This window comes from Vigna unguiculata, chromosome 9 (genome assembly GCF_004118075.2).
Source record: "Vigna unguiculata cultivar IT97K-499-35 chromosome 9, ASM411807v1, whole genome shotgun sequence".
Lineage (NCBI taxonomy): Eukaryota > Viridiplantae > Streptophyta > Magnoliopsida > Fabales > Fabaceae > Vigna > Vigna unguiculata.
Window position 1 is genome coordinate 15,999,291 of NC_040287.1, and position 26,001 is coordinate 16,025,291.

General features: G+C 32.8%; 1 protein-coding gene and 1 non-coding gene across 2 annotated transcripts; one reads left to right on the plus strand and one right to left on the minus strand.

Annotated features, from left to right (window-relative positions):
• Positions 1 to 8,422: 8,422 nt before the first annotated feature.
• LOC114164303 (elongator complex protein 3) lies at positions 8,423 to 13,358 on the minus strand. The gene is made up of 9 exons (XM_028048914.1): positions 12,778 to 13,358; positions 11,472 to 11,541; positions 11,195 to 11,367; positions 10,653 to 10,827; positions 9,956 to 10,122; positions 9,613 to 9,832; positions 9,407 to 9,511; positions 9,123 to 9,275; positions 8,423 to 8,859 (listed from the first exon to the last, which is right to left on the minus strand). Exons 1-9 carry the CDS (start codon positions 13,239 to 13,241, stop codon positions 8,698 to 8,700), a joined length of 1,689 nt encoding a protein of 562 aa, XP_027904715.1. The 5' UTR covers positions 13,242 to 13,358; the 3' UTR covers positions 8,423 to 8,697.
• Positions 13,359 to 21,079: 7,721 nt separating this feature from the next.
• Positions 21,080 to 21,186, plus strand: LOC114164907. Its single transcript, XR_003599642.1, has one exon. It is a non-coding gene; the product is annotated as a small nucleolar RNA R71 (small nucleolar RNA).
• The last annotated feature ends 4,815 nt before the right edge of the window (positions 21,187 to 26,001 follow it).

Here is a 26,001-nt window from a genome sequence, read left to right on the forward strand (position 1 = left end):
ATACACCACTTGGAGCTGACTTTCCAACAACAAGTTGAGTATTTAGGGCATGTGGTTTCTGCAACTGGTGTCGTACCGGACCATTCAAAAATTCAAGCAATATTGGATTGGCCACCTCCAACCACGATCAAAGCATTACGTACATGTGTTGTTGCGACCCTATCGTCTTATGAGAAGTTGGGCAAGTGATTTTACGGCCCCTTTTATATACTTGAACGATTTGGACCTGTTGCTTACAAGCTAGAGTTGTATTCAAATTCCAAAATTCATCCAGTTTTTCATTGTTATGTATTTAAGGCTCATCTCGGCCCTCTTCCTACTCATCAAATTGATTTACCAGCTAAACATGGTAATAGCCCGACAATTACTCCTATGGCTATATTGGATTCTAAGATAGACAATTCCACGACCCCTCCTGTGAAATTTGTTTTGGTACAGCGGAAAGGATTGGACTCGGAAGACACCACTTGGGAAGACTAGAATGAATTGCAACTGAATTATCACTTGAGGACAAGGTGACTTTCCCCAGGAGTACTAATGATAGCAATGTTAGATTATGAATTCAAAATAAATCATAAGAAGCATCAAATTATCGATATAATATATTAGTAATATTAAGAGTAGTTCCTAATAACAAGAGCAGTATGCGGAAGCGTACCTGATGATCAGTAATTAAGAACAATATAGATAAAAGTGATACCTGATCTTCCAAATCAAATCAATGAAAGATTAGAAATTATTTACGTGTGAGACTATACTGCTCTCTTTCTGGTAGGTTTTTCTAGAGCGCATCTTACAAATATATTCTGACGTTGTCTATAAAAAACTGATTAATGGGTATCAGTTTTATAACCTTACCAACAGAGACCAGGGACCTCTCAACAAGTTCCTGAATACTTAAGTCCATCACAGACCGTTCATTGAACAATCCAACCCATCACGGATCGTTCCTCAGAAACCCAATATATATTATCCATAAATTAATAACAATTGTGCAATATAATTGATATTTATAAATAATATTATTTATTTATTAATGTTAATCCACAATAATAATAAAATAGAGAATAATAATTTTATATAATAAAATTATATAAAATATAACAATCTCCCACTTGGATAACATTAATAACTAAATTAATTATATCAATTACAACATAAACACAAATACCAATTAAGAAATATAAGCATGAATCACAAAGATAATATCCGATAGGGATACATATCATATGCTTAGATTTCAAAAATAATGGATAATAAATAAAATAGAATAAAAACAAACATAATAAATATGTGATCCCAAAATGGTTCATGCATTTTATATGCCGAAAGAGATGCGATGAACATAACATCATTAATAAATTTACATCTCATGAAAACCATAATAATATAGGGTGTACATCTCAGACTCCCACTAACCCATTACATCAAAAGACTTAACCACAGCTATATGAGTTACATGATTTTGAAAAAACTCCAATAACTAAGCCTTTAGTTAGTGGATATGCGAACATATCTTATGTAGCAATATGTTCAATCCAAGTCTGAAAATCTAAAACTTTCTCTCTAACAAACATAAATTTTATATCAAGATGCTTTGAGCATTAGAACGTATGTTGTTTTGAGAGAAATCCAAGGCAGTAGTATTTCCACAATATATTACAAGTAGCCTAGAAATACTTTCAACCATTTGAAAGTTAAAAAACAAATTTTAGGCCACATATTTTGACAAGTGCTTCATAACATGCAACATACTGCCTTTAGGAGCAGCTATAAGAGCTTAGTTAACCCTCTTCCAAGAAATAGCTTCTCCTTCCATCATAAAACCAAAGCCGAAAATAGATTTTCGGTTGTCAGGGCAACCATCAAAACCAGAATCAGAAAAAACAGAATCAGAATAACTAATGACCTGAAGTTGATCAGACTTCTTATAGGTCAACATGTGATCCTTGGTTCCCTGCAAATATTTAAAGACTTTTTAGCGGCTTTCTAATGACCCAAACCTGGGTCGCTCAAGTATCTCCCTACATCATTAACAGCAAAAGCAATATCGGGACGAATACAAACTTGAGCACATATTAAACTATCAATAGCGGAAGCAATTATGGAACTTTTTCCAAGTCAACTCTATCATTATCTATTTGAGGACATTGACATAAGGAGTAAGAATGCATGTTAAACTTTGAGTACTTTATCAATGTATCCTCTCTGAAACAATCCAAGAATGCCACGTGACCTATATAAAAATATGAATGCCTAGAACAACAAAGGCATAGGTCCATCGTATCAAAGTGGCTATTTAACATAAATTTTGTCTCAGTCAAAAGTTTAACCCTACTATAAGCAGGAAGAATATCATCAACATATAAGACAATAATGATGAATTGACTCCCACTAGCCTTCAAGTAAATGCAATGATTTGTGGTATTTTCCTTGAAGCCAAAAAGAAGTGACCATCCGGCCAAATATCAAATGTCATTGTCTATAAGTTTGTCTAAGTCATAAATAGACTTCTTCAACCTGCAAACTAAATGCTCTTTACCTTATTTAACAAAAGCCATCAGGTTGAACCATATAGACTTCCTTATAGTGTTTTTCAACAACGTTAAACACACTTTATTTTAGTGTTCCCATTTCTTACGAGAAGCTATCTTGATAGTAATGAACTTAATAGTAATTAAGAGTAAAAGTGGGAGGCTCTTCTTCTCTCAAACACAAGTTCAATGATTCTGTCTGGTCCTCAAAATTTGTCTTGTTCAAAGTTTTGACCAAAGTCAATTGCATGGGCAAAAAAATCGATATCAAAATGACAAAGAAACATCTAATATGCACAACTATTGTGCAATAAAATTTAATGTTTCTGAATACATAGTCAAACATGCCTAGAATACCAAATTTCTCATCCACTATGATCCCGCCTAAGGGTCCCGAATCATAATAAATAAGAAATATAATTAAGAAATAAAAGACAATGCACAACTCATGTCATAAAGAAATCTAATACTGATAGGGTACAAGACAAATAATTGACATAAGATAAAATTCAAAGTACATCATATCCTCAAGAATTAAAATAACATATGAGCATGATTGACATTAATGTAATATAAAATTAACTAACACAAAATTTCATATAACTAACACAAAATTTCATATAATTGTACTCACGATAGGTAAGTTCACAATCATATAAAATTATATCACCCATGCTTAAAAAAATATAATAAAATTATATTATGCATGAACAAACTGTTAAATAATAACATTTCCAAATAAGGGTCAAAAAATTAATTTCAAGTATAATATCACGTCACCAAAATAGTAGAGAACTTGTACAAAAATTTCATACCCAAAAGTCGAGAATATAATATATAAACTTAAGTTTTATTCATGAAATAATTAAAATTAAATTATTTCATTCACACAAAATCTTATACAACTGTGCCCACGATAGGTGAGATCACAATCATATAAAATTATATTATTCATGCTTAACCAAATATAATAAAATTATATAATGCATGAAATAATAATATTTAAAAGAAATATTTCGGCAATTTATACAACATAATGACACAATTTTTCGACCACATGGTCACCATCATGTGACGGTCAAAATCCAAAACAATTGAAATTGAAATGCATGAATATACATAAACACAACTGTTTAACATTTTTTCCAAACCATCTACTTAAAAGATGTCACTTGGAATATAAGGTCATAAAATGCTAAACATTTAATTTGCTCATAAAATACTAAACTATCATAAAAATTAAATATTTATTTATTTACCAAAACCAAATATTTTTATAATAATAAAATAAATTGTTTATGCAATTCACATTCACCTAAAATTGGACTTTTATTTTTCGATCAAACCACTCAATTAGCCATAAAGGAACCTAATACAAGACAAGTGAAAATTAAAATGTCCCTAATTGAATTCCATTTGAAAAATGAAATTCAAACTCATGCACAAACATCCAATTGAACACTGGAATCAAATTTTAATCAAAATAAAAAGTGTGACAATAGATTTTACTTATGGACATTATTAATTGCATTACTTAATTCAAAGACATTGCAATACTGGTGTGCAGCCGCAACTTCCAATGCATGAATTAAGTGTACACCAATTATTACCAAATGCTATCCATCCAAAATAAGCCACGCAACGTTTCAATTTTCCGTTCTGTTCACGGCTTTCTCATCCCAATTCCAATAATTTTGTTACATGGGAATAGAATAATAAAAAAAATTTCAATTCAATGGTCATGATTCCAAATCCAAATTCACATATTTTGCTTCCTTTTGCACTCTTATTCACATAATACAATTAACACATGTATTATAAGCAATAATCCACGTATCCAACAACTATATGATACTTTATTTTCAACTCCCAAACAACACGCATGCATCATTTTAGTGCATCCAAAATATACACGAAACATGAATTTTAATTCCAGTAACAGAATATGTGCATGGGTCATATGGATTGCAAACCACATCGATAATTGCATCGACAGTAAAAAGATTTTCCCAAGACAAAAGCCATTCAAATAAGCAATTAAGAAACTTAAATACCCTAAATCTTAAAATCAAAATAGCATTTGTTAATGACCCATAAAGCAATACATTTATATGCAATTCACATAAGTCATCCAATTCAATTGCATCAATTCTAATAAATTAGCTTGCAGCTAATAGTGGCAATTGTAATAAAAATTCAATTAAAACCACATCAACAAGTCCCTTTCTCTCTCTCTTCCGCGAGCCACCATTGACGGCAAAATCCAATGCAAAACCATTAGCACGAGGACAAAAGTCTTTCCAATCACATGTATTCATGCTATGATAAAACCAAATCACAGCTTTCGTAACATCATCCAAAAACAATTTCTTAGTCACCAGAAAACTGAATTAATGCATAAGGTTCAAAGAAAATGAAATCTCTAAAATTCCATAATTAGGATCCTGGAATTGCCACAAATTGGTAACCCAAGATGGATCTACGATGGTTGCACGGTGGCAGCGATTCAGCGATTGCGCCAAAGAAGAAGAAAGAGCAGCGCCACCAAAGCAAGAAGAAGGGTGCCTCCGAAACAAACCATCTTGCCAGAACAGAGAATCCAAATCGCAAACTCCGAACGTTCCAACGCTAGCCACCGCGCCACCAGACCCATCGTTCCAGAAAACGAACGAGGACTGACATGACAGAAGCGCTTCGAGTCGCTGTCACAAACGCGACCGTGAGCTCTCCTGCGTTCACACAGCGCCACCATAGGCGACATTTGTGGCAACCAGAACAGTCACCACCGCGATAGCATCCTCCATCATCGCAGCAACAATTGCGCACCTCCACCTTCAGCAACGCACCATCAACGACGAAAAACAGCGCTAAGGTTGGAAGCTCCATCACGAATAGTACCTCCAATGCACAAAGAAGAAAATGTTCGAGATTGAAGGAGAGTGGTTCGAACAGATTTGAGTTTTGCAGATAGGGGATTTTTCCCAAATTAGGGCTCGGAAATTTTTTTTTTTTTTTTGGGATTGCAGTGTTTGAAAACTCACGAAAAAGATGAAAGACAAATTTGGGAATTTTACCACAAAGTTTCAGAACTTAATTCTCAAACAAGAGGCGTATAAAGTCTTGAGAAAAAACAAATTAGGGTTTGAAACCTTTTAATCGGGAATACTAATTGGGATGAAACCCCTAAATTTTGAATTAGGGTTCGTCACAAAATTGGGAAAAAAGTAGATTAAAGTTGATGCAATTGGATACCATACGTAATCATAATTCTAACATGCTCTGATACCAATTGTTAGATTGTGAATTCAAAATAAATCATAAGAAGCATCAAATTATCGATATAATATATTATTGTAATATTAAGAGTAGTTCCTAATAACAAGAGCAGTATGCGGAAGCGTACTTGATGATCAGTAATTAAGAACAATATAGATAAAAGTGATATCTGATCTTCCAAATCGAATCAATGAAAGATTAGAAATTATTTACGTGTGAGACTATACTGCTCTCTTTCTGGTAGGTTTTTCTAGAGCGCATCTTACAAATATATTCTGACGTCGTCTCATAAAAAACTGATTAATGGGTATTAGTTTTATAACCTTACCAACAGAGACCAGGGACCTCTCAACAAGTTCCTGAATACTTAGGTCCATCACAGACCGTTCATTGAACAATCCAACCCATCACGGATCGTTCCTCAGAAACCCAATATATATTATCCATAAATTAATAACAATTGTGCAATATAATTGATATTTATAAATAATATTATTTATTTATTAATGTTAATCCACAATAATAATAAAATAGAGAATAATAATTTTATATAATAAAATTATATAAAATATAACAAGCAATCCAGGCCCAATGAAGAAACTAACACTATCAACCAGGCTAGTGGAATAGTTGACCCAATAATGTCAACAAAGATTCGAAGGATGCCAAGATATTTAACTTATTACAAGCTTTGATCAGTGGGGAGTGAGTAAGAGAATATTTATGTATCACATGTCAGTATTTTAGTGGTTTGTTAGGAGTTTGTTATTCACCGTTTTTGTTATATAATTGTTGTTAATGCATGAATGAAAAGGGGCAGAAGAAAGTTTTTATCATTTCTCTGCTCCTTTTCTGTAGGAGGTTCCTTGTCCTCAGATCAAGGCTATTTTACCTATCACAACAACTTCTCTCATAACTTATTTCCCACCACCAATCTCATCTCACACACCTTATCACCCATCATCATTTACTTCTCTGAAAACACCATTGTCAATGGAACATTGTGCTTGTCATCAATTTTTATTACGATAGATCTCTGCCAAATCCATAAGATAAATTGTATAAAAAATCTCAATTCGTACCAAATTTATTATAATCATTACTAAAACTCAACACTTCATTTTAAAATTTATTAGATCAAATGATGAAACTATGGGACAGAGGTGTTGACAAGAATGGTGTAAAGGGATCCAAGGAGAAAAAGTTCCCTAAATGGGAAGTGGTGCACATGTCTACATTTCCTCGATGGAGACAGAACAAATGCATTTCATAATAAAGCATTCCTTGGGACTAACAGGGAGTGCCATCATCTTATCATGGAGCAACCCTACTACTCGTTGACTCAGGCGAAATTGCTTTTGTTTGAACTCAAAAATAATGATGGAGTTCATGGCCTCCTTAAGGTAGGGAAAGATTTGGAAGCAACATCAACCTCCTTCGCTTGCTTGAAATTTAAATTTCACAAATTGAGGTCTAGAAAAAAAAAAAAAAAAGAGAATGAAATTGTTTTTGTGTTTGAGTTGAACCTGAGACTCTCTCCTGCATGAAATAAGCTTCAAGAACAACTAAGGAAGAAGACAAAATAAATAAAAGGAGAAAATTGCATTAATGTATTATAAAGAGAAATATCACATTTATTCAATAGAAAAAATTCATTGAATTATGTAAAAAGAACTGAGACTTAAAAATAATTTGATGTAATTGAAAAGTTTCAAAAAATAATAAAATAAGTTGTCTTTTTCTTCAATATTTAATACAATAACCAATTCTATGTAGTAGTTAACTCATTTATATCCACAGCAAATTAAATAAAAAATAAATTATTGGTTAAACTTATCTAATTAATCTAAACGAATTGTCTTTGGTCATAAACTTCAAGATATTCAAAATCTCACCACCAAATCTCTAATTTGTGCTCATATTTACTAGTCAAACGTTATTCTAACTCTAGTCTATATCGATTTTAAAACTACGATTGGGACAGAAAATATGAATCTTTCGAATTATCCTAATCGATATTTCCAATATTATCAAAATAACCATTACAACGGAAATTTCTTATAACATACTTTAACATGGTTTGTAGATTATTTTACCTCTCAAACATGTAAGACCTTCATTATTCAAGTTCTAAATAATATATATATATATATATATATATATATATATATATATATATATATATACACTGAAAAATATCTATCATTTAAGGGAACCTAATTGATTAATCCTTGTTGGCCAACTAATGACATTTGATTTTGAAGAAAGAAAATGAGAAAATGAAAAACAGAAAAAACAAGTTAAAAAAAATGCACGGATCAAAACTGAATATTTGGCTATTTAATTAAGTTTAAACAAACTTTGAAAAGTAAAACAAAAAAAACTTTCAAAATGTTGGATTGATTTGATAAAAAAATAGTTTAATAGATCCCTCTAATTTTAAAATTATTTTTTCATTCTCTCTCACAACCAAACAAACAAAATTAACTCTCGCTTCCCTTCCTCTATCAAACAGACAATAAGAATTTTCCGAGTTCAGATAAAATTAATATAAAAGTAAATTAGGTCTCTTCATTATTAAAACTCGTCTATTCACCCAGAAAGAGATGATATGATGGCAAATGGAGACATCCCTATATGGTAACAAACTCGTACAAGAAAGTGAATACAAACTTATAGTGCAATTGATGATGCAACCTCAAAAGAGACATAAAAAAGATATTGAATAAATCTCAAGAAACCTAGAGAAGTATGAAAGCCAATCTAGCTGAGAGAGAATTGAGGGGAGGGACGTTAGGGAACTCTGCACAAATTAATGTCTTTTGATTGGCAAATGAAACATATAATTAACTTATGCTACAAAATTACATAAGAATTAACTAGTTTGTTATTTCACTAAATATTTCACCATGTAAGGTCCTTCAAGCTCATATCCCAGTTTCCTGTAATAATGGCGTGTGCCCACCCCTGAAATTACAGCAATTTTTGTTGATCTGTGTTCTCTGCAAGCAATACGCTCCGCCTCCTCCATTAAAAGTGTACCATAACCCTGTTAACAATAATTTTGGTCCAAACTAGGTCACGCATGAAAATAGAAAAGGGACATCTGATTACATATAAAAATGCCACAGTATGAATGAATATTAGAATTCGTCTAAAGAGTTTTCTGTAAACAAACTTGGCAGCTTGCAGATTCTAAAATTGTGTCAGCAAATATAATCAGTCTGTTTACTGATTTGATCCAATTAAATAATTTGAAAATTTGTACTCATGTTGCATGTCCTCTCCATATGTGCAAGACGACAGTATTACCTGGTGTTGTAGCTTGTCAGCATCACGTCCATGAACTGGTACGGCAGTTCCATAAACATGGAGTTCACGAACAATTGAACACTTCCCCATAAGCTCTGGACATGTAGTATTGCGGCCACATTTTCGCAGACGCAGCAAACCGACAAGGATATCCTGTTTGCAAGCACAGAGTTCGCACAAGGTCATTGCTGTGTTTCGGCAAAAGGTTGAGACACCACTTGATTCACTATTAAAGAGGGAAAAAGGTACTAGCAATAAATATAAAGGAAGGGAGATCGAATTACTTGTCGTGTATCTTCATATGATAGAAATGTTTCCCAACCCTCATTTGCCATATAATCACGCCGAACAAGCTCCACCTCCTCTGGCCTAATTTGGTGGTGAATATCCTACAGAGAGATAGAAAATGTTAGCCGCTGTATTAGAAAACAAATTGTGTCAGCAATCTTTGTTACATAAAATTCCCAAACAATCAGCTCTACACAATAACCTGGATTCCAGCTTCCCTGGTCCGAACATCACGACATTTCAATCCCAAGTCTTCCATTCGAGCTAATGCTAACTCCCTCAAATTCCCTTTCTCAACCCCGGAGGTAACCAAAGGCATAGGAATATCCCGCTGAACTCTATAAACACGTGTCCATGGTGGTACCATTGCAAGGATCCTTGCTATGATGTCCACAAGTTGCTCTGGTGGATAATTTCTATACCTACAATTTTAGTAATGATTTTTTTTATCTTCTACAGAACAGTTTAATTTTTTAAAGAAAGAAGAGAAAAATTAAAAAGTACTGGAAGCGATGTAGTCCAATAAAAATAAATATTTGAAATACCTGCCAGTTTTCCAGAGCTCATAAAGCCCTGTTCCACGAATTACAAGTGTAGGATATATTTTAAGCCCATCTGCTCTAAACAAGGGACTCTCAAAAAACTCCCGAAAACTTTCCATGTCCCTCTCAACACCAACATTTGGAAGATCAGGCATCATGTGAGCAACAACCTAAAACAAAAGCCGGAAAAAATAAGCATAAATCAAATGACAAAAGGGGAAGATTGGATAAAATTCATGACATGAGACATAACTAACCTAGTCTGCGGTGTAAAAGGAAATACAACTACAGAAATGTCAAAAATTTGTAGCACCGAAGTTGGCTTATCATACTAATAAATCTATCTAAAGCTTGTTCCAGTTATAGTCTGTACAAATATGACGAGGCGGTAAAACTTCATTCAAAATTATTGAATATAGAGAAAGTAGGGATTGAGATTAATCTCCCTTGTGTAGAAATTACATATAGGGGCTGTATTTATAATAAAGAACATATGGACTAAGTCCAAAATACATATGAAGAATAATAACAATAGAAACAAAAAATAAGATATTAAAGATATCTTAACAAAAATATATGACTAGAAATATGTATCGATAAATTTGTACAAAAAAGATGCAGCAGACACATAGGGAAATGGTTAGTCAGGACAAAGTAATGCTTTCTACTGAATGTATAGATTTAAATAAGAGTAAGAAACCTTGAAACCAGCATCTTTAGCCAAGCAAAAACAATCGGCTACAGCAGCTACAGTGTGTCCTCTGTTTGTGTCTCGAGCAACATCCTCATAGGTGCTTTGGACTCCAATCTCCAATCGTGTACAACCATAAGAAAGCATTTGGCGCAAGTGAGGCCCAAGACAATAATCTGGCCTCCTGATAAATTAAGAAGCACAAACTTGATAAGCTCATCATAGATGTGTTACAGCACACTAATTGCCATGTAGATTTCCCAATATGTTTCCACTAACTTAATTACAAATATGCTCAATCAAGAAATGCAGAAACACCCCAGAAATTTCATAATTAAACCAATCTGTCTGAGTGATAACTTTTCATATTATATAAGTATATCACTTTAATCGCTGCACAAAAAAAAAATGTTGATCTGCAAAGGATGTATTATTTATATTAACAAAAAGAAAAGACAAATGAACATCATTCATTTACAACTGCACATGACCAGCAGATCAAGGCTCAAAACATTCACATTTAATGCAGATGTAATTACTTGACAACTTACGTTTCAATTGTCATGCCAATACATTTGGTTGCTCCATGCTCGGAGTAAGCTACTGCCTCTTCCACATTGACAGAAGTATGCCCAGACAAAGCATCGTGAAGATTTCTTATAAAGTAATCACGGTAATCAGCTGGAAGAGACATGAAGGTACCACCCATTAAGATAAACTCAACCTGAAAACAATGACCATAATTGTAAGAAACTTAAACAGTACATCTACACTAATTTCATGCACTTGGATTGGAATACTCAAGAGATGCAAAAATTAGCTCCAAACCTTGTCTACGCTATGGCCCAAACGCTTAAGCTGATCTATCCTGCTCCTCGCCTGAACATATGGATTATACCTAGTTCAAGTTCCACAAGTATATCATCGCAAAAAATTAGCACAAGGCACAATGTATATCCTTCAAAGAGTGTTTGTATACAAAATAAAACAAGTCTAGCCCCTAAAATTCCCACAAATAGTGATGTTCAAGTCATTAGATGTCTAATTTACAAATATACTATTATAATAATTACATTTTGCAATATTTTTCGGTCATTCTATATTTGTATCCCAGTCAAGAGCCAAAACCTAATCCTACGAGGTACTGAGATCAATGTCATCAAACTCGTAAGAGAATCAGAAACGGGATAAAAGATCGTAATTCAACTGATATGACTTACAAGTGTGCAAAAAATTTTATTCATAAAAGTGTCCGTGCATTAAAAATAATATAGATGAAAAAAATAACCCATAATAAGTCTTAGGTAGTGGGATCCTGTTTACAGCTAAAAATAGGTCCTCTGTTCTCTAGAATTTGAAGAAAATACAGTGAGCAGAACAGCAAAAGCAAAAGAGATAGCAGAACAGTAGAATGACTGGAACAACGAGCGTCACTTTGAAGGCAGCATCTGCTACGATCCCTCCTTTTGGCGAGCAGCATCGCACTCTCATAGCGATCTGCACCACCCCGATCCTATGCTCGCATTTGCTAGCATCGTCCTCCCTACTCGCAGGATAAAGCGAGTTTGCTAGTTTACTCACGATATTGACAACATTGATTGAGATCCATTTACTTCCTATACCAACATATGTTTATTCGTAGAAGGAATAAAAATCCGAAAATATACTTAAAATACAAGGTTATAAGTCAACCATGTCATAACATTTTGGTACTAATTGAATTAATATCTTAGCAAATGGTAAAACTAATCCCTAATAACGTCAAAACTAGATTAAATGCCCCTTAAGCTTGGCCAACATACTTTCCACGACAAGATCCATATGTTTGATACCCCTAGATGTGTATTCTGTTGGTTAAAATAACCTTCAGGTCACTTACTAATTTGAGGAACGAAATACACACTCAAGAACTAATTTAACTACAAAAACAACGCCTAATGTTTCCAAACGACCATTCTAATTTCAATCAGCTATTCTTCACGATGAAACACACAAGCAACAACTAGTTTACCGATCAAAATGCACAATTAGCAATCTACGAACCTCGAGCCTAATTCTAAAACTAATTCAAATATCAACCCTGAAATATTCCAATTTACCCTAAACTAAAAGACAAAAAGCACCACAACCCTACCTCGCACGAATCGCGCGCATGCTGGTTGGTTCGTAACCGGTGTAGGACTGAGTACTGTACTCGAAGTCGGAGTCGGGACCCCCGGGGCAGTAAACGCAGATGTTCCCGGTGGTGGCGATGTGCGGGCAGCGGTGCGGTTTGGACATGACGGCAACTACGGCGATTCCGGAGGCGGTGCGGACGGGTTTGGCGCGGAGCTTGGGGAGGAGAGTTTCGCGCTCCGCATCGGGGAGCGCGGCTATCATCTCCACGAGCTTAGGTGCGCGTGCGAGACCATACTTGCGGCACGCTGCGGACTTGAGCGCGTTGAGGTCCACGTTCTGGCCCTTGTGAGAGAGGTCTACCATGGAGTTCACGATCTCCGCGATTGCTCGAACACGCGCTTCTTCCTCGCTCAGGCCGTGCGCTTCATAGCCGCCCTTTCCCGGCCGTGGAGCCTTCCTCGCCTCCACCACCGCCGCCATAGATAGAGGGAAAACCCAAACGTGGTTGGTTACGAGGTTTTAGGAGTGCAACGGTAAGCTATTTCGCAAACCCTTCTCTTCCCACTTGAAGTTAATTCTCATAACAGGTCCCGATATGAGTTTGTTTAATTTTCGTCTATATATTTTTAGATTTGATATTATCTATACTCTTTTGATCCACCATTTAAAATATTAATTTTATCGTTTAAGATATAATTATTTATAAATTTTTTTAAAATTTTACTGTTATTTTTATAAAAAATTTTTATAAAATTATTTATTTCTGTTATATTTTATTTATTTATTAATAATTATTTTCCCGTCTTGTCTGATATATTTTATTTTATTACTAATAAATATAATTTTATTTTATATTAATTTAATAATATTAAATTATTATCTCTTCCTAATATAATATTAAGTATATTTAAAAAATACAATGTTATATAACATTGATTAAAAATTTAAATCATTATTTCAAACCACTAATAATAGTTTTATATGTATAAATATTAATAAATCTATAACTGTTACTAAAAGCATCGATTTTTCTATGGCTTTATAATTATTTGTTGTGTGTATATTTTTTTATCAATTTTATCTTTATCTTTATTAGAATAAATTATTTTATTATTTAACATTTTAAATTATATAATTATTTTGTAAAGTTTAATTAATTATCTATAATATAATTATAGAAATTATTTATTTTGATTATATTCTTTAATAATTATAAAAAAATATTTCTTTCTTATCACAATAAAAGAAATAGATGTACGTGTATATGTTTTCACTAATCTGTATCATTGTATAAAAAACATTATTTTTTTAGTGTACACATGGTTATCAACTTTATTTTTAAATAATAGTTTTTCTAAACTTAAATAATTATTTTAACAATTTTATTCTTAAAATGACTTTTTTAAATTTAATTATTTTTAATTTGATTATCTTTTAAAATTTAACCATTTTTTTAAACTAAAATAATTATCATAATAAAAGAATTACTTACAAAATAAATAAAATCTATCTACAATAAAAATTATTTAGGTTTACATTCATAACAAAAATAATTTTTATTTTTATTATAAAAAAGTTGTACACATGTATTTATGTTAATATATAATAGGGATAAATATGTTTTTTTGTCTCTTAGTTTTCATTGAAAATCAGAATTAGTCTATCTCAAATCTTTGGTCCAATTTAATTTTTAATTTATAAATGTTTGGATTTAGTCATTTTAACTAAATTTTTTTAAGTTTATTTTGAAGTTTTAAATGTGTTTCATGATAGTATTTAAGTTGTTTATATCGTATGACACATTTTCGTTTCAATGTTAGTTGAGAAACGCGTTTAAATCGTCAAATAAACTTCAAAAAAATTGGTTAAAATGACTACATCATTTCTAAAAATGGGTGACTTCTAATGTTTTGAAAAAAGGACTAATTTCAATTTTCACTTAAAGTTAAAGGACCAAAAACATATTTAACCCTATAATAGAAGATTGATATATATTGCTTAAAAATAATTCTTAAAATATGTAGGTTAAAAACATATTTAACCGCCACAATTCATGTTATTAACGTTGGCACTTACTAGGTCATCCACGTGCCCGGTATTCATGAGTACTTTAGAGATCACACCAAGACCTCATACAAGTGGCCTCACTCTACACTCATATAGGTGATTTCATCAAGTGTATGTTGCAAATCATACACTACCTGTAAGGGACATGAAAATCACTAAAAACTTTGTTTCAAGTAAAATTCTTACACCACAGAATTTTAAACACAAAGTTCAACCTCTCAATAATGTCAACTCTAGCACTTTAACACACACAATAGGAATTGATATAATTGATTTAAAATAAATTTAGTGCTATCAAAACTAACAAGTGACTTGTTTTTACCCATATATGAACCTTATTCATGTGATCTCTAGCAGAGATGGCAAATAAACCCGTCCCCGTGGGTATTGCCCGAACCCGTCTCCGTTTTGACGGGGAATCCCCGCATTGACTGGGTATGGGTATGGGTATGGGAAATCCACGACTTTTTCAATTGGGTATGGGGATGTACATATCCCCGCCATATTACCCGTCCCCGTTTAAATTATTAAAATATTCATAATTAATTAAATAACCACACACACACACACACATATATATATATATATATATATTATTTTTTATTTATTCTAATTATTTGGTTTGTCATGAAACTAATTTTGTATGTTAATTAAAAAATTTTATGTCTCACATTTGAATATTTCTATTATTTTTTAATATTTTTATTTAATGTATATTTTTCTTTCACATGAAAATGTTTAATACTCTCAATTTAAGTATTTAATAGCACAAACATTTCGTTTACTAAGTAATATAAAAAAAATCATTTACTTATTATTCCTATTATTAGTTTTTGTTTCATTTGAATAACTTTTTTATTTCACTAAAACATTTTTTGTTATTTCTCAACTACTAAGTATATATGTTGATATTTGAAAAGTTTTATTAGATCTCTAAGATATTTTTCAACTTATCATACCCTTAATTATACATTTGTTTTCTTTTGTGCGATTTCTTTCAATAGTCTCTTAAATTGTTTGTAAACATTTTTTTATTTTTTAATATTTTATTTCTTGTTTATTTTCATTATGTATAATACTATTTCGATATATTTAATTTAATTATTTTTTATTTTTTAACTTATTATCAATCATACTGTAATTTTTTCACTATAATTATATAAATAACTTTTATTTACTACAATATAAAAATTTAATGTAATTGTCATTAATATTTTTTTATCACCATCCAACATAATTGAAGTTCAAAAGATACAAGATCTATGTTAAAATTTTATTATTATGATTATTATTTGTTCTTTGTATCATTTTGATTAAGTAATGTATTATAACTTTTATTAGTGTATAAAAAAGAGATTCATTAGAATTTAAAATATTGAAGTAAACAAACATTTAAAATATATTTTAATTTGAATATTTGTTTCCTTTTATATTTTTTTAAAAGTATTTTTAAATTTCATCAACTAGGTTTCATTAATGTTTGCAAATTTAATAAATGTGTTGGTTCTCATGAAATTTTATTTGGTATTATAATCTAAAATGTAAATAATTATAATTTATTTTAAACTTTTATTATGATTATTATTTGTTCTTTGTATCATTTTGATCAAATGATGTATTATAACTTTTATTAGTATATAAAAAAGATATTCATTAGAATTTAAAAGATTGAAGTAAACAAACATTTAAAATATATTTTAATTTGAATATTTGATTTTCGCTTATACTTTAAAAAAATATTTTTAAATATTATCAACTAGGTTTCATTAATGTTTGTAAATTTAATAAATGTGTTGATTCTCATGAAACTTTATTTGGTATTATAATCTAAAATGTAAACAATTATAATTTATTTTAAACTTTTATTATGATTATTATTTGTTCTTTGTATCATTTTGATCAAATGATGTATTATAACTTTTATTAGTGTATAAAAAAGATATTTATTAGAATTTAAAAGATTGAAGTAAACAAACATTTAAAATATCAATTATGTTCTTTGTATCATTTTGATCAAATGATGTATTATAACTTTTATTAGTGTATAAAAAAAAGATTTATTAGAATTTAAAAGATTGAAGTAAACAAACATTTAAAATATATTTTAATTTGAATATTTGTTTTTCTTTTATATTTTTAAAAAAATATTTTTAAATTTTATCAATTATGTTTCATTAATATTTGCAAATTTAATAATTGTTTTAGTTCTCATGAAATTTTATTTGGTATTATTATATAAAATGTAAACAATTATAATTTATTTTAAAGTATTTGATATGGAAGAAACAATCATCATTCTAATATTGAATATTTGATAATATTATGTTTCCTTTATCATAAAAACTTTATTATTTTATAAAAATTAATTAAAATTAATATTGAAGTAGTAAGAAAATGGGTATGGGTATGGGTACGAGATTATACCCGTTACCCGGTGGGGATGGGGATGAGTCAAAAGTTTAATACCCGTTGGGTTTGGGTATGGGGATGGGGATGAATTTTTTTTATGGGGATGGGTATGAGATAGCGAAACCTGTGCCCGCCCCGCCCCGTTGCCATCCCTAATCTCTAGTTATAAAGGTTCACTACTAAAAAAATGCATATTTCCTGCCAATTTTCTTTTGAAAATTTTTTATTAGGAAACACTTGCAAGTTTTGTTATGAATAATGGTTTGCAAGAAATTGCTTCCAATATTTTTGCAAAATATTTTGCACAAAACGTTTTTCACAAAAAATTTGTAGGAAATACTTGCGAATTTTATAATTTTGTAGGAAATAATTACCGACAAAGGAATTACCTACCAAATAAAATTTGTAGGAAAAATAGCAAAATACTAGGAATGTCAGCCAATGTCCACCCAATGGCCTTCTTGTGCTTTTTGAGTACTTGTAACAACCTCTACTTTTGCTCAACAATGAGGGAGGTAGAGATGATCACAGGCAGTCTTTGCTTATCCTTCAAATAGACATACTTGAGGTTGTCTAGTAGAGATTTCAACTCTAGAGTGTTGGACGTTGATTGAATATAAGGAACTAGAGGGGAGGGTAAATGGGTTCCACAGCCTGTACCTCAACATAACAATCAGATGCATATATACTTCCTACAACATGGTTAGTGCATTCTGATCGTGTAACATCTAAATCATATGGTACAACACCTAGAGAGTCAAACTCAGAATCAACATCAAAATCAGAATAACAATATGAATTAGAATCAACACCAATGCTTGCAAATCCAGACAATTTAGACACAAATGAATATTTCATGCAATGCAAAAGGTGGAAATCAGAAATATGTCCATCAACAGCATCATCAATGATATCAACGTGAAAAATAGAGCGGTCCTCAAATGGATGTTTCATGGCATCCAAAATATTAAATCGCACCACAATATCATCAAACTTCGGGGACAAAGTACTTGCATGGACATCAATCTTGGTTCGTGCAGTTTTTAGAAATGGTATGCCTAAAATGATTGGTGTAGAACCATGTGAAAATCCCTCTTACATATCAAGAATATAAAAATCAGCAAGGAAAATCAATTTACCAACACGAACCAAAACATCATCAACTAAACCTACGGGGTGGGCAACACTTTGATTTGCCAACTGAATCACCACACCCGTAGGTTGCAAGGGTCCAAGAGAAAGAGATTTAAAAATAGATAGAGGCATTAAATTTATCGAAGCACCAAGATCAAGCATTGCATTTTCAAATTTATTGTTACCTATGATGCAAGGTACACAAAATGTACTTAGGTCCTTGCATTGTTGGCACAAGCAAGCTTGAAGCAAAGAATTGATAAAGCCATGTGCATGAAGATCATATGTGTTTGATGAAGATTGATAAAGATCCACTTGAAGATTAAGTTTTTAGTGTGTTAAATATGGAAATAATATGTTAAATGTAATGTTTTAGTGTTATATCATGTTGGTAGGCTATATGACATAGGTTAGATGTCTTGTTAGCCTTAGTGTGTCTCTTTTAATCTGTTAAAATGGGTTTTAATAGGTTAAAAGGCTTGAAGTATATAGTTTCTAGTATGAATGCATTGAGTTAGTTGAATTACTTTTCAATCGGCTAATTTCACTTAAGTCAAGTGAAATCAGCTGACTGTAAAAAAAATTCAATCGACTAATTTCACTTAAACCAAACTATATATGTTGTGTTTTTTAAAGTAGAGTTAAGTTTTCTAAGTTTTTGAGCGTAAAATTTTGTCATTTTTCTCTGGAAAACTCTCTCTGCACTACACAACTGCGACGTAAAGTTTGAAGATCTTGTTTGATCTTGGAGGCATTTTGGCTTGTGAGTAGCTCTAAGAACATATGTATGGTTGGCCAGGGAGAGCCACCATCAGGTTTGGATGTTCTTGTGCCTCTAGTTGTTTGCCTGGTGTGATTTCAGGTCTGTAAGTGTGATTCTTGCAGTGTAGTTGTCTAGATTTTTGTGAGTCAAAAATCTTGTGTGGTTCTTTGTTCAAAAGTCTAATCTTGGTGTTTGATTTGTAAAACTTTTGAATATAATGGAAACCAGGCTCAAGTTGTCCTGATGAACTAGATGTAGCTCTGTTATTGAGTGAACCAGTATGAAAACAATTGTGCAATTCTCTTTTCCTCATCTCACTCACTTTGAATCACTTTAAAATCTCAAGAAAATCAAGTAATCCACTCTTTGTTGTGTTTTAATGCGTTCTTGTGTAATCTGAGGCTGTATAATGGTTAGAAATATTGATTGGAACAAGTCTTGTATGTAAAAGATTCATGTTTTAGTTAAATCTGCAAATTCTGTATTCTGCATAAATTCCAAGTATTTTAGCTGACTGATTTGTCATTTTAATCGACTATTTCATAACTCAAGAACAAATTAGTCTGCTGTTTTATTTTTTGACTGATTGAAAGTGTACTGGTTTGCAGCTTTTATATCCTAACTTTCTAGTCTATTTGATTCAATTGAAAAGAGTTTTAAGCTTTCGAAAAACTTTTAAATAGTCAATTCAACCCCCCGTTCTTGGCTTAAATCACCATTTCAAAACTAACATGCAGTTCTCAGGAATCTGAGGAACAAATTTACCTATTAGTGCTGACACATTTCTCCCCATGCTGATCGTATCATTTCCCTTTAGCCTTCGCTTGTGCGTGTACAACTCCTTCAAGAACTTTGCATATCTAGGAATTTGTTTAATGACAACCAACAAAGGTATGTTTACCTCCACCTTCCTGAATGTTTCTAAGATCTCCCTGTCAACCTCTTCCATCTTTTTGCTTGGAATAGCTTTTGGAGGGAAAGGAAGAGGGATGAGAGGCGCAACAGTAGATGTGGAAGGCGTAGAAGGCACACTAGATATGTAAGGACCGGCTACATGAGTATCACGCTTTAGGGTTAATTTTCGTTTCAAGTGTAGGATAAGGAGTGAGAACTTCAATCTTCTTCCTAGATCTCAATGTGAAAGCACTCATATTTCTCAGATTCTCAACTATTTGTGATGGCATCTTGTTAGAATTCTAAGCTTGTGCTTGGTTTATCTAAGTGGCCATCTGCCCCATTTGATTTGTCAAACTCTGAATTGAAGCTCTAGTCTCCTGTTGGAATTGCATATTTTGAAAGGTCATCATCCTCACCAACTCCTCTAATGAAGTAAAAGATGAAGGTGCAACAGGAGTTGTGGCAGTAGGAACAGGTGGAACTGAGGCAGCTTGTGCAAGTGCAACTCTTTGTTGTTGGTGAGGAGGTGGCTGCACTTTTTGAACCCGTTAGTTTTGCTGTTGTTGTTGGTTGCCCCATTTCAAATTTGGATGATTTCTCCAACCTAGATTGTATCTGTTAGTGGACAAATCATGGTTTTACTGGTTTTGTTGAGGTGGCCTATTGTTGAAAATGTTGGCAACATAGGCTTGAGGAGTATTAGAAGGTGCAAAAGTCGTGATCTGTTGCAAGGCGGGGCAAGAATTAGTGAAATGATCAACTGACGTGCAGATGCCGTAAACTCTTGTAGTAGAAGGTGTAGTCCTCTGGTTTGCAGCAAGTTGATTGACTAAAGTGGTAAGAGCATTTATCTAGGTCTCCAACTTCTTAATGTACTCAGCTACTCCTACATCATGAAACCCTCTAACAACTATGGTATCCCTCAATCAATTGCCTCGTTGCTGCTAGGGTCGAATTACTAAGAGCACCACCACTTGCAACATCAATCATGCTTCTATCCATATGGTGCAAGCTTTCATAAAAATATTGAAGAAGCAAAGGCTTAGATATCTGGTGGTGGGGGCAACTAGAACACAAATTCTTGAACCTCTCCCAATATTCATAGAGGCTTTCCCTAGACTGCTGCTTAATGCCAGAAATATCATTTCTTATGGTTGTGGTTCTAGACGCTTGGAAGAATTTTGCATTGCCCTCCAAAAAATAAGGAAAAGCCTTCAAGTACGCATGATTGTCTTGGACATCTGCGGGCTTCATGGTAGAACACACAACATGGAACTGCTTCAAGTGCTTACATAGGTCCTTACCTGCAAGGCCATGAAACTTTGGCAACAAGTGGATTAATCCAGTTTTCAAAACATAAGGGACTTGCTCCTCAGAATACTGAATGCATAATGAGTCATAAGTGAACTCAAGTGCAGTCAGCTCACTCATTGTCCTCTCATGAGGTGGAGGTGGAGGTTGAGCCATGTTATCATTATCAAAATGAATATCAAAATGATCAGAATACTCAGTATCTCAATATGCTCAGTATGCTCAGAATGATCAGAATGCACAAAAATATGAGTATCAGCTGAATTAGGAAAAGTCACAAAATATGCAGGATGCAAAGATGATTCCTATTACTCCCAACTCCTCTGTGGAAGTTTCTATCAATTTCAGGATCCAATGATTGTAAAATACCAGGATTCCCCCTAGTCAAGCACTAATTAATCTAAATCATCAAAAGTCAACAAAAAGTCAACCAGGGATAAAATTGACATAAATCGAAGTACCTCAGAATGGCCTGAAAATATTTGACAAAAATCTTAAAATCATGAATAGGTGTCAAAAGAATTTTGAAGCTCAATTGAAAATCCTAACTACACAAACAAAACACACAAAGTTTGGCTAAAAAATAGGAAAAAAACCAAGAAAAATTAGTAAAATAGGAAAACGACTTTATTTGGAGATTCTAAAAAGGCCAACCCGCTTGCATTAACCCAAGGTCGTCTTCCAATGACCAAACCATTCATTCAAAGTTTGTTTTCCAGATGCAATTCAACACAAGGGGGGGGTGTTTGGCAGATTCGAATTCCAGAATTATGAAAATAAATTAAACAGTTTTGCAAATGTTAATAAAATATATTAAAAACAATATTGACTTCCTTGAATTTGAATACAATTCCACTTATCATAGGTCACATAATTAGGGTTCTGGTCTCACCCAATCCACTCGTTCAAACCCACTAAGTGAGGGTCAAAAACATGTTCCAAAACGCAATTAAGCAAAACATACATCTATTCATCTTTGGCAGCCAACCTAATTCATTAAGCATGAACGAAATCACCAAGAACACATTACCCAATCTGTAAATTAAACATTAACAGAATAAGAATAACCATTCATCACAAAATCAAGATGAAGAGAGGTAAAACACAAATGCAAAACAGAACCTCAAAGCTTAATTACATCTCCTTCAAGTAGGTAATACACTAAATCAGAAATCCATGGAATTCAAATTACAAAGCAAAGGCAAACGAAAATACATCACCACAATGAAGAAAATGGATTGAAACAGTGCAAAATGCTAAATAATGTGTGGAAAATGAGTGGAAAACAAAAACCCTAATTGGGTGCTCTCTAAAAATGTAAAAATGGAGAATGGGGGAAGAAGAAGGTGGTTTCCCATGAGAAAGAAGACCTAAAAATGTGGTCACATCACCACAGTTGCTCATATTTATAAAACTGCCATTTTTTCATTCATAATTAAAAAAATGCCACTATGGGTTGAAAATGGTGGCATAGTGACGTGGACAGGCTCATTGACATGGCACAAACGTGAGAATGATGTGAAAACTCTCTTCTCATCTTAAGATTAGTGTCCAAGCTCCAAAATTTGCTCCATAAAATACCTAAAAATAATTAGAAACAAAGATTAGACCAATTAATGCCAAATTACTCAAAATTTAGAAAAATGGCCCAATGAAGACCAATTGAGGAAAATGCACTAATAGAAGACAATTAAGCACGAAACAAACATCAAGATGGGCACGAAAGGGCAATGGAATAAGGTAAAATAATGACTCATCACCAATTATCTGTTTTAAAATATTGGGCCTAGTTTCATTAAAAAGGGCCAAAGTCAGCTCACTTGTTTCCCCCCAAGACTCTTACAACTACTCACTTACCTTCAATTATGTCTCCTCACCTAGCAACAAATTACTTACTTTCTCCTTTTTTTGAAACAGAAGTTGTGCTAGGGCAGCTGTGAAACCCTCCCCTAACTAGCGGAACTGTCTTTCCTCCATGTAAGTTGAGCTTAAACTTCTGTTTTTCTCCTTTTCCAACTCTATTACATTGGTTCATTCATGGGTTCTTCCTTAAAACCTCATCTTCATTCTTGTGTTCCTATTTCTTAGCCCTCAAGTTTGCTTCTGAAGTTGTGGTGCTCTTTTTCTTAGTGTTTCCCCCCCCTCAAGTTTAGCTCTTAGTCAAGGTAAGGGAAGCTAGGGCTTTAAAACTTTTTTAAGTGTTTTGCGTGTTTTTGGTTTTGAATCGTGCTTAAAATGTTGGTTTCATCACTAGTGCAAAAAGGACATTCTAAAACAGGATATTAAATCGGTTATGTGAAAACCGATATAAAGAAAAACTTGGAGGCAAACTTGTAAATACTAGGAAGCATATAAGATTGGTTGAATTTTTAACCGATCAAATATGTAAATTTTAAATCGGTTCTCTATATAACCAATCTAATACTCTTCGCAGATTTAACAAAAACGTGAAAACCCTTTTCATTGTCACAACAACTTCTCTTCTTTCTCTTCTTCCTCGCTACCGTTGCTCACCACCAGACCTCATCGCCGCTGCTCCGTTGCTCCCGTCTCGTCTCCGCCGTTGCTCGCGTATCGCCTCTGTTACTGCTCGCGTCTCGCCACCGTTGCTGCTCGCGTCTCGCCTCCGCCGCTGCTCGTGCCTCCACCCTGTTTATCTGTTTTGTTTTTTTCTTGATTTGGGTTTATTCCAAGGATGATTAGGGTTGATTGGGGGTAGGTTAAGGGCCTGTTGAAACCATATAGATATGCTCAGATGAATTTTTAATTTTCTGGGATGATTTACTGTTTAGTGTTCAGTTTGATTTGGGAATGAAAATCTAAAATTTTGTGGAGATGTTTTCTGCTTTGGTGTAATTTGTATTGATTATCTGTCTTTAATTGTTGTGTTTGCATATTAAATTTCAGTCATTTAAGTTGAGACAAGGAGTGTGAGTGCATGTCTAATTTTTCTTTCTAGTTTAAAGTATTAGATCGGTTGTGTTAGAACCGATCTAATATCTCTTATACATATTACATCGTTGTATATTAGATCGGTTACGGAATCGATTTAATATGCATTCCAGAACCGATCTAATATATATATATATATATATATATATATATATATATATATATATATATATATTTTACACTAGTGCATGTTCGTGGTTGTGTTTTTTTATTTTTGTTGGTTGGGATTTTGGGTTTTTGCATGTTGATCAATCTAGTTTAAGCGAGAATTTCTAGCTTAAGCGAGATTAGTGTAGCTTAAGCGAGAATTTCTAGCTTAAGCAAGATAAGTCTAGCTTAAGCGAGAATAATTGAATTTCTCTTTGCTCTCTGTTCGAATTTTAGCTTAAGCGAGATTAGTCTAGCTTAAGCGAGATCATTCTAGCTTAAGCGAGATAAGTCTAGCTTAAGCGAGACCAGTCTAGCATAAGTGAGAATTTTTAGTTTAAGTGAGATCAGTTTAGCTTAAGCGAGAATTGATGCAAAATTTTAATTCCTTACTTTAACTTGTGATTGATTGAGTTAACGTTAAAAATATGATGTATGAAGCTATGCATGAATGATGTGGCATTTTTTTGACCTGTACTTGATATGTTTAGCTCGGGATGATAATTAATTTGAGATAACATGTGGAATGTTGATGGTAAAAGAGTTTCAAGGGAAATTCTTAGTGATGGTGTGGTTAGTGTATGCCTTGATATAGGAGATGTCTAGATAAGGAAGGTATTCTGAACTCTAATAATCACTCACACTCACGTAGAGTAGAGTGATTATGTGGTGAGAGTGGAAGGAGATCCTAGTCTTAGGAGGTCTTTGAACCTAAGACATATTGGGATTAACCTTGTGATTGATTGGGTGATAACCCCTTGTGGCTAGACTCTATAGAGTTTAGAAATCAATGCAGGTGCATACTTCGTTAGAATTCTATATCAAGCGTATAATCTGGATATCGAGTCAAGAGTTAGTTGAGTGTTTAAGTGAGTGAAAACTTTGTGAGTTAATGTTTCTTTTTTTTTCATGTATGTGTTTCTTGGGTGGTGCACTTATGTAACTATATTTACATATGAAAATACACTAGCTTACCCTTCTTTATTTTTGTGTTTGTTTCCTTGTTGTGTTTTTCTTTTTGCAATGATCACTAAATGTTGGTGTGAGCAAATGTGGAGACCCCTAGTGATCATCAAGACAACGAAAATGTTGTTGTGTAGTTTAGGCTTGTTTGTTATTGCTCTTTTGAGCATCTTTTGAAAAATTGGTCTTATGTAATTCCTTGCTCTGTTGAGCAATCTTTTGCCAATTTAATTTATGTTTTAAGACATGTTTATGATATTGTTTTGTGCCCATGGTACTTTTGTTTTAAGTATATTTTGGGATGACTATAATGGTTAAATTCTAAAATACATTTTGCTATTTGCTCTATTTTATTATGATATGTGATTTTTTATTTATTAAAATTATTCTATTAAATGGGATGTCACTTTTTATGGTATCAAAGCCTTCGTTCCTTAGAAATTTGTGGGCTTATGCATGTTTTTTTTATGTCTTCCTCGTGTGTTTTTTAGCTAACTTCTTGGTCTATTCAAGTTAGACTGATGGTTTCCTTCTGTGTGAGCAGAGTTATGGCACCTCCTATACTACCTCTTCCACCCCCTTAGGTAGATCTGCCCG